Source organism: Penaeus chinensis, chromosome 19 (assembly GCF_019202785.1).
Source record: "Penaeus chinensis breed Huanghai No. 1 chromosome 19, ASM1920278v2, whole genome shotgun sequence".
Lineage (NCBI taxonomy): Eukaryota > Metazoa > Arthropoda > Malacostraca > Decapoda > Penaeidae > Penaeus > Penaeus chinensis.
The window spans coordinates 15,728,315-15,738,314 of record NC_061837.1 but is presented as its reverse complement, the minus strand read 5'-3'; the positions used below and the strand labels follow the sequence as shown (position 1 = coordinate 15,738,314).

Below are 10,000 nucleotides of genomic sequence, written 5' to 3'. Positions count from 1 at the left end.
CGGATACATGACATGCCCGTCGCGAATGGGTTAACCAATACTATTAAACTATATATATTACAATCCAATTCACCAAAGCTCCAGTTACAGGACAAAAGGAAAACAGTTCACATATATACATCCCTTGTGAAAACTTCACTGACCTCCTACATATGAACAAGTTAATATTTAAAAGATCTCTTACCTTCTCTGTGGCATCCACTTCTTCTTCCACTCCTTCTGCGGAGGTTGTGGGAGTTTCCGTCTCCATGTCTACTGGCTCTTCGCTTTCGTCGTCTCCTGAAACCGGTTCAATAGATTTATATATATGACCTTTTCTTTGCTCTGCTTGGATATTTTTTAACTATTTGCAGGTACACTTACACCAGAACTATAGCATATAAATTTCATCAAAAGCATACTCCCAGACCAAAAGCCTGAAACCTAAATGAAATTGGGAATTATAGAAAGAAAATACATTCTTATATCCCATTTCCAAAGCCATGATACCCAAACCAAATGAACTATATTGTTAATCCTCTTTCCTGTCCCCCAAAATAGGCAACTGCACCATCTTAAAGGCTCACCTAATATTTTGTTGACTAGTTGCCCCAGTTTCTCCCCGAGAGATTCTCCAGCTTTATTAGCTGCAGCATCCTCATCTTTTATGTTCTTTGGGGGTCTCCCTGGGCCCCGCCCTCTGCCGCGTCCTCTTGCACGACCTCTGCTTCGACCCCTGCCCCTGGAAATAAACATACAGAATGATGACTCTCTCCCTCTCTCTCTTTCTTTACTTACAAAAAATTCTTCTGTAAAATATCATCCACTAAAAAAAAAAAAAAAAAAAAAAAAAAAAAGAATAATAATTATCATAACAATAATAATAATAATAATAATAACAATAATAATAATAATAATAATAATAATAATAATAATAATAATAATAATAATAATAATAATAATAATAATAATAATAATAATAAAAATAATAATAATAATAACAATAACAATAATATCAATAATAATAATAATAATAATAATAATAATAATAATAATAACAATAATAATAATAATAATAATAATAATAATAATAATAATAACAATAACAATAATAATAATATTATACTTCCATACTTTTAAAATAAAATGCTCCTTAACTTGTTATCTACAGGTTAATTTCAGGTCCTGTAGCCTTCACTACAGGACCAGTTTCAGGTTTAGAAAGTGGTATAACAAAGCTGATTACTTATTGTATTGTGACCATTTTCTTGTATACCCCTTGTGTATGTTTGTTTGTTTTTTTTTTTGTTTTTTTTGTCTGTTAGATATTTGATATGTAGGCCTAAGTCATAATAACTATGTGAAAAAAAACTCATTTTTATTTATTTTTATATAAACACATGTGTCTACTAGACTGTAAATTACCAAACGTGTTTACCACATTTAATTTTTGCTTATCTTATATTTTTTAGTTTGACTGAAACATGATATGTGCTATTACTGGTATAGAAAGATTTTTTTAAATTCAAACTTTATTTATCTAAAAGTATATAAATTTCTAAATTTTACAATAAGATACACTAATAGTGACAAGGACATGGACTCAGTATTTCTTCTTACTGTGGTACTGGTCAAAGCACTCATACTGGCACAGTGCAACCATACATAATGAGCACAGTGTCCTTGTCTCTTTCCTTATGCCTTGTGAGTAACACACACGGCATCGACGATATTTATTGCCTGGAGTTCTTATTTGGGTGTGTTTTGTTGCCCCTTGAAGACAGCTCTCAGAGGTGAGGGAGGAACGGCTCCGGCATCCCAAAATTGTTTGGTAGTATTCAAGTTGGAGCTCCCGAGCAAGTTCTTCCCGGAACTCCAGTTGAGCCATATGCCCTCCGAGTGCTTTATGCACCAGGAAGGCATTGACCACTACCATGTCCAGAAGGTAGAAGAGTACCTTCTTGTACCACTTGGACTTACAAAATGCTGGGTGGGGTTGAGCCAGATGGTTGCTTAAATCTGACCCCTTCTTGCCAGAATTGTAGTCCACTACTACCTTAGGCTTGGTGCATTCACGCCCACTCTCACTCAAGACTGTGACCATTTCGCTGGTGTGAACTGTGGAGAGCAAGGTTACAGGCTTTTTGTCGAACCACTGAAGGGCCAACATTCCTGTTGTCGTGCTCCTGTAGTCCACACCCCCAAAGACCTTCACTTGCAGGTCTTTTGGCATGTACTTGCAGTTTGGCTGCACCATACCAACAGCATCTGTATGCTGACTCTGCAAGTAATGGAATAGGGCAGGAGAGCTATACCTGTTGTCAGTAAAAAGAATATGGCCCTTTCCAAACAACTCAGCGGCTCCCATCAAGTCAACAATAGCCTTCATTGATGCTGGTAGTTCACCTTTGTCCTGCCCCATGTATGTTTTGAAGGCGCATACATGGCCTTCAGCAGGGCCATGAGCCACCAAAAGCTTGTACACCTTGACCCTTGAGCATGCTTGATTGTGGAATCTCCAGAGACTCTCATCAACTGTAATCCTCTTAGAAGAAGAATAAACAGCCAAAAACTGATGAGAGAGCAGGTCAATCACAGGGCGGAACTTCCTGTGATGATCACCAGCAGCATGCTTGCCATTGCTGTCAGCTGCATGGAGACACCCAGTGATAGTTTCAAACCTGTCCTTTGTCATCGTCTCAGAGAACAAAGGCATGACATGCTGGGGATCTGTTGACCAATACCATTTCAACTCTGGCCTTGGCACAATACCCATCAAGAGCCAAAGACTCAGATAGGCCTTCAGCTCTGAAACTGAAATGTCAAACCACGCTTTCTTGTGTGTAGAGTAGGTTGGAGATTGCTGGTAGTGATACCTGAGAGAGAGAGAAAAAAAAAAATTAAAGCCATGCTGCACAAAAAAAGGAAAAAATAAAAAATAATAATAAACAACAAATAACACCAAGCTACATACTGTAACTCACCAGTTAAGACTCCTGGACAAGTACTCCCAGAAGTTCATCGGTTATGAAGATGGGGAAGATAGTCAAGGGGCTGGATTCCTTGTCCAGGTCAGGAACATTGACTCCAGGATGCCTGGAGAATTCATACTGCCTCGGCCCATTTTCCCACTTTTGCCATATAAACTTCTGGGTCCCAGGATCACTCTGTTCCCTTGCAAAAACCTCTGACTGTGGTTCAATAGAACTGAACATAATGTCCTGTTGGGACAAACAGTCCAACTCATCTGTCATACCATGCCATGAATACTGCAGCCTCCGCCAAATCAACTGGGTCCTTACTTGAGGAGCACCTGACAGACAGAAATAAAAGAAAAAAAAAAAGAGAATTACAAAATATACAAAAACCATGTTGATACTATTTACTTACTTTTCATATAAAAACAGATAAAGACAGTGATTTAAAATATACTTACTGGTTGACCACAGTGGCTGAGGGTGAAAACTGAGGGTCTTTAGGGTCATCACTTATGGAGTACCTGAAAACACATCAACCTGAAAATTATGCTATAATAATGCAGACACAGACTATAGACAAACTTTTTTTGTGCAGACAAGAGAGAATGAACTGAAAGTTACTTACCAGTAAAGAGCAGCAGATGCGGCATGAGAGCTTGATCTAGTCAGTCTTGAAATTTCCAGGCTTGTAAGCGAATATTTACAGGACCTGTTGCCCATCTTTTGTACAAATTATCAGATAATTATCAGCCAATATCCTGTGTTTCGTGTCTGTCAGGCTATTCCCCTGAGCATACAACACCGCTATATGTGATGCATAAAGGACAACTACTTTTCCTTTTTCACACATCCCAAATGCCTTTCACACTATCCCTCATCTTCCCACTTAATTATAGTTTTCCCTCTTCCCTTCACCTTTGCATCTCCATGCTACCCTAACAATATATAAACACATTTAAAATGTTTCTAAAGTGTCACAGTATCAAGACAGGAAGACTTCCAACTTCAAGACATGATGTTCATATCATCTGGAGGGAACAGTTTAAAAACTAAAATATTTGTCAAATCCAATAAGAACCAAAGACCAAATTTTGTCCAATACTCCATTCTACACTCACCTGCCCCTGCCCTTACTGCGTGACTTGCTACGCCACATGTTGTCGTGCGCTGGGTTGAATTCTGGGTCATCAGGCCGGATGCCCTGGTCCTCTGGTCGCAGCTCATCGGCCAGAAAGTCATCATCATCATCTAGAGGCTCCACCTTTACTGAGATTTTAGAGCCATCATCTTCCTCGTCATCTTCAGGTAAACCCAAGTCCATAGCACCTGTCAAGGGAATAATTTAAATTTGTGTGTGTTTACCTTTACTTAAGCATATCTTGCATATCTCTTCTCATATCTATGTAGTTAGTCTTCTATTATCTTCATACAAATCCAATATTTATGTAACAATATCATACATTCATATCTATCTTATATCCGTATCTTATAAATGAGTTATATTTACACCATTCCATGGTATTTCACAATCTTATTTAATATCATTCCACTTCAATCTTTCTTATTTTAATATCATTCCACTTCAATCTTTCTTATTTTAATATCATTCCACTTCAATCTTTCTTATTTTAATATCATTCCACTTCAATCTTTCTTATTTTAATATCATTCCACTTCAATCTTTCTTATTTTAATATCATTCCACTTCAAACCTGTAATCAGATTTTTTATATAATTTACTATTAACCCATTGGATCTGGATGCTTCACTGCCATCAAATGGCCCTTTAGGCATGGCCACTCTGATGGGTGCAAGGCTTGTAGGCCAGGCGCATGCGAACGCTCGTGTGTAGTGACAAGACTCCTATGTCATTTGATTTGCCGTATCCAGGTGGTAATAGACTGTTTTCCTTGCACAGACTCCATATCACCTCTCTAACCAGTAAATAACTTTGTGCCAGAATAATAACACTATGTTTCATCTTCAATTTTTTTTTCATAATATTCTATTTTCTGTAATACAATCTGCACTGCCTTTCACAGCAGCCAAAAATAGGATCCTGAGCATGGAAATGGCATCCTCCCCAGAGCTGGCTCTCTTTCAGTCATGGCTCACAGACATTAAATTCCAACATCATTTGTCAATAGAAATAATGCAAAAGCCCTCTCTCAAATGCCAAATGAGTATAATCAGCCCACCAAGAGGTTTGCACATGTGGCAAGTCTTTTCCGTCAACCCAGTTTTCAGCCAAAATTCTTATGATGGCAAGTTCACATCACCCCACCCACAATGGCATATTCACATCACCAACCCTCATGCAATTTTTTTTCATAATGTGATGGTCACACCATCTGGATTTTAAGGGTTAAGCCGTAAACTGCACCAGACATCTTCATGCATGTTTCAAAATGAATATTGATTTTTATATTAAAAAATTAAAAATGTTTCTTCACAAAATGGTTAACGTATTAAAAACAATAAGGCTGATTAGATGCCAAAGGATACATGGCTTTTGTGTGTGTGTGTGTGTGTGTGTGTGTGTGTGTGTGTGTGTGTGTGTGTGTGTGTGTGTGTGTGTGTGTGTGTGTGTGTGTGTGTGTGTGTCTGTGTGTATCTGTGTGTGTGTGTCTGTGTGTATCTGTGTGTGTGTGTCTCTGTGTGTGTGTGTGTGTGTGTGTGTGTGTGTGTGTGTGTGTGTGTGTGTGTGTGTGTGTGTGTGTGTGTGTGTGTGTGTGTGTGTGTGTGTGTGTGTGTGTGTGTCTGTGTGTGTGTGTGTGTGTGTGTGTGTGTGTGTGTGTGTGTGTGTGTGTGTGTGTGTGTGTGTGTGTGTGTGTGTGTGTGTGTGTGTGTGTGTGTGTGTGTGTGTGTGTGTGTGCACGTGCGTGGGTGCGCGCGCTCTACATATCTATATGTAGATATAGATATGTAGATATAGATATGTAGATATAGTTATATAGATATAGATATGTAGATATAGTTATATAGATATAGATATGTAGATATAGTTATATAGATATAGTTATATAGATATAGATATATAGATATAGACATATATAGATATGTATAGATATATATATACATATATAGATATACATATATACATATATATATATATATATATATATATATATATATACATATATAGATATATATATACATATATAGATATATATACATATATAGATCTATATAGATATATATATATACATATATATATATATATATATATATATATATGGATATATACATACATATACATACATACATAGACTATATGTCTATATCTATATTTCTATATCTATATAATTATATCTACATATCTATATCTACATATCTATACCTACATATAGATATGTGTATATACATATATATATATATATATATATATATATATATATATACATATATAACATCATTAAGTTTAGTGGAAAATCAATATACCACAAACTTTGGCATGTCCAGACTTCTAAAGGCCTTATCTCAGTTCTTTGTTTGTTTTTTTATTCGGCATGCAATTTCACTGCAATTGGATTTTTTTTTCTTCTTTTTTAACAATGGAATTCATAAATCAAGCTAAAAAAAAAAATCATTTTGTGAAATAAGCGAGAAACAGCTTATGACTGATTGGAAAAATATAAATATATAATTACAATGACAATTGTACCCCTGAGGCATAAAAAAGGTAAATTTTTGAGGTAGCAGGGTAAAAATAATAAATGGAAATAAGAAAAAAAAAAAAAAAGTTTATTGGTTAGCAGAAATCATCATATTTTTATGATAAAATGACTAGAGCAAGGTAGGCATTGGCTGCAATGAATCCCTCAAGATGTAATGTGAGGCACTGTGCCAGACTTCTTAGGATGTATGTCAAAATCTCACACCAAGCCAGGCTAAAATCCAATACACAAAGTGACATTATTCCTCTCTTGCTGACACCCTTGTGACCACACTTTTGTCTGCCACAGTTGCACGAGTTCTGGCAATGCCCCCCCCCCCCTCTTCTTTCTCCATCCTGACTACACAACTTTCTGAAATGCAGTGTAGCCTTCAAATTCATACAAAAGGCTTGAGAACAATTTGCCTGTCGATTACAAAAGCATGTATAGATTGCCATGCACTCATATGATAAGGAATACATGTTGTGTGTTGAGAACAGATTGTAAGTTCTAGAAAGCTCAACAAAATCTGGCCCTTGTGTGATTGCCCCTTCAGTGACAAAGCACAAACACAAATTATGATATGAAAACAAGCATCCTTATATATCATCTATCCCAGTGGTTCCCACACTCTGCTCAGTGACAGCATCCTAAACTCACATACAGGTTGTCCTTTCTATGGCACTATTTAACACCCCTCCACCCCCACCTCACACAATTTTATCTTTACAGCAAACTGCATCTTCACACAAAGTACTGGTGTTCAAATCAAAATCAATGCACAATCTTATCAGAATGAGAGCAACTACCCACTACTGCAGGGTGTTATGGCACCCAGACTGAGAAACACTGATTTATTAATTTGTTTCTAGCCATTTCAAGTTGTAAAAAGAGACATCTTGCTTTTCTCCCACACTTAAGAAATAACTGAACACAAACTGAAGGCTCAATGCCAATGGAAGCAACCATCCTTACCAATCGTCTCTTCGTCGCTCACACGAGGCCCTTTCATACGCCTCAGAAGTGAACGACTGTAGAGCTCTTCAATGGTTGTCTTTAGAACTACTGACCGCTGCTCAATACCATCCAGTTCATCTAAGAGTCTGAAGCACCTTCGACACAGGGTTTTGGAATAGACCTGAAAAATAAAAAAAAAGGTATGTGTTACATAGAGATTCTGATTCTCATCCACTCTACAACTGTTACTGATATTTCTGCTCTCCAAAAAAATTATAGCAATGAACAATGAACTATCCTAAGTGAATAAGAAACAGTTTTCAAAGTGCTTAATCATCTCTAACACTCTATTAAGTAATTAATAAAAATTGGTTAAAATTGTAATGATAACAACAACAATTACACCAAGAATATAAATGAAATATCCACATCCTGCAATAATAATAAAATCTAAAGATGCATATCAGCTGTCACCAGCCAAGTATATCAGAGGTAAGAATAAGAACACAGACAATAAACAAAATTCTCACAAACCTGTGATGATTCTAGGGGACTTTTTATAATGACTGACAGCATGTTTGCCAGTTGTTGCTGAGAATGAGATGTCACACTACTCTCAAGGAACACATTGGGCACATCCTGTCTGTGGAGCTCCTTAATCACACAGTCGCAAACCTGCATTTTGGTGAGTAAGGTTATTAGCTGATCTGTACTATGGAGTGGGGTTTCAATAAAAAGTCGGTTAGATTTCATCCATTCTATAAATTGATCAATGAAAATTTAAACAGAAAAAATAAATACACAGCAAAAGAATCCTAACCTCAGTCCAACAATTAGAAAATATAAACCATTTTCTTTACTCACCAAACAGACAACAGGAGCACCCCCTAGACTGGTTGTCGAATCCTCCATCTTGCAGCCTGTGTTTGCCTCCCCTATCTCCACACAACCTTCCTCGGCCATATTCCTTGGAAGATGTGTACACAGGCTGTCTGGAGAAAGATAGAGAAATAAAAAATTGAGGTTTTCTTTCATGATTTGCTGGTCTCCATGCTTTAAACCTCACTGGGTGCCGTGTCAAGACTTCTTGCCACCCCTCAGCAATGGTAGCTCTTTTTCTACATAATGTTTTTTTTGTTTGTTTGCTGTTTTTTTTATTTTCCAAGGTCTATATTTGTCATCTTATATATTATATCAAGATGGTAACACACAGTTTTCCTTGTGCAGATTCTATATCATCTCTCAAGGTAGTCAACAATTCTGTTCAATAACATTAACAGTAAATAAGTTTTTGTAATATCAATTGTATGCAACACAGAGTGCTGCTGGTCACAGTTCCTGATGTGGAAATATTGTCCTCCCTCAAGCCGGCACTCATTCAGTCATGGCTAGTACACTCTACACTTGTTTACAAGTGGAATTAATGTTAATCACTTTCCAAGAGCTTTGCATGGCGATTAATTCCCTGCACCCCAGCCGTAAGCCAAATTTTTCATGACTTCATGTTCCCCACACCTTGTGTTTAAGTCAATTTTTTCATGACTTGATGGCTACATCACCCAGATCCATGGGGTTACAGTGGAGAGAAACCTTTTAATTTTTTTCAACATTTTGTTTATAAAATAGAGACACAAGTTATCAGGTGCCTTATGTTGAGCTAGAAGTACCAAACTTGCCAGGCACATATGGGAGAAGCTGCCAATGCATGCCAACAAACCTGCATTACTAGCACTAGCCAATTTCTAATACTACATTTATTGGGTTAAAAGCCATTTGAATACTCCTTTACCACTTTGAGGGCCACAAGCAGATATTCAGACCAAACTAAACCTTTGTCTTCTGTATTGAATGGCTTTGTGGATCTCATTTTAATGCCTATTCTATTAAAAAATTTGCTAACCATGGGGTAAAGCCACATTTATCAGTTTTGATGGTTAACCCAATGCCACATGCCATGCCCACTGGGAGTTTAGTTTACTAATTGTCTTCACACACAGATAGCTCAAATATATGCTAGTCACCAAGAAGTCAATTACTAGTATTATCTATCTCAACTATTTACTATTTTCCTTGATTTTTGAGAAATATTTCCTTCTATCTTATTTTGCTATTGTTGACATTTATAACATTATAATAATTATGTCCATAATTATAATAATGGCAGTGATGTTAATAGCTTCTGGTAAAACAAATATTTTTCCCAAAACTCAAGGAAATGGGAAATCAGGGGAGATCCTTGATGGCTGAGCACCTGTGTGCACACATTTTTTTTTAAACATGACAGTGAACATTGCATGTTCCTGGCAACAATGGGTTGCTTAATAATTTTTATACAAGGCTTTTGTAAATAAGATCACTTTAGTTTAACATTATTTGTAGGCCTAAATGCCACATGCCCCAGAGAGTCGCAACTCCTGTAGAATAAGCCAA

The 10,000-nt window shown here is 36.7% G+C and overlaps 2 protein-coding genes across 8 annotated transcripts in view; both read right to left on the bottom strand.

Moving 5' to 3' along the window:
• LOC125035048 (myoneurin-like) overlaps positions 1 to 10,000 on the bottom strand; it is a 40,986-nt gene that overhangs the window by 28,453 nt on the left and 2,533 nt on the right. For 6 of the 7 annotated variants that reach the window (XM_047627140.1, XM_047627143.1, XM_047627139.1 and 3 more), the window contains exons 2-7: positions 8,435 to 8,562; positions 8,105 to 8,245; positions 7,589 to 7,751; positions 4,076 to 4,283; positions 567 to 721; positions 185 to 279 (exon numbers count right to left, since the gene is read on the bottom strand). In XM_047627140.1, coding sequence (XP_047483096.1) covers positions 185 to 279; positions 567 to 721; positions 4,076 to 4,283; positions 7,589 to 7,751; positions 8,105 to 8,245; positions 8,435 to 8,533 — 861 coding nt within the window. In that variant the 5' untranslated portion in view covers positions 8,534 to 8,562. The remainder of the gene's footprint in view (positions 1 to 184; positions 280 to 566; positions 722 to 4,075; positions 4,284 to 7,588; positions 7,752 to 8,104; positions 8,246 to 8,434; positions 8,563 to 10,000) is intronic. The other variant, XM_047627141.1, reaches the window with a different exon arrangement.
• On the bottom strand, positions 1,239 to 3,215 carry LOC125035049 (piggyBac transposable element-derived protein 4-like). Its single transcript, XM_047627147.1, has 2 exons — positions 2,964 to 3,215; positions 1,239 to 2,855 (listed from the first exon to the last, which is right to left on the bottom strand). Exons 1-2 carry the CDS (start codon positions 2,999 to 3,001, stop codon positions 1,583 to 1,585), a joined length of 1,311 nt encoding a protein of 436 aa, XP_047483103.1. The 5' UTR covers positions 3,002 to 3,215; the 3' UTR covers positions 1,239 to 1,582.

Bases quoted from the DNA above. Each gene is read 5' to 3' on its own strand.
- LOC125035049 (XM_047627147.1), bottom strand. From the start codon at position 3,001: ATGAACTTCTGGGAGTACTTGTCCAGGAGTCTTAACTG. The intron at 2,856-2,963 runs GTGAGTTACAGT...TCTCTCTCTCAG, and splicing joins TTGTCCAGGAGTCTTAACTG to GTATCACTACCAGCAATCTC.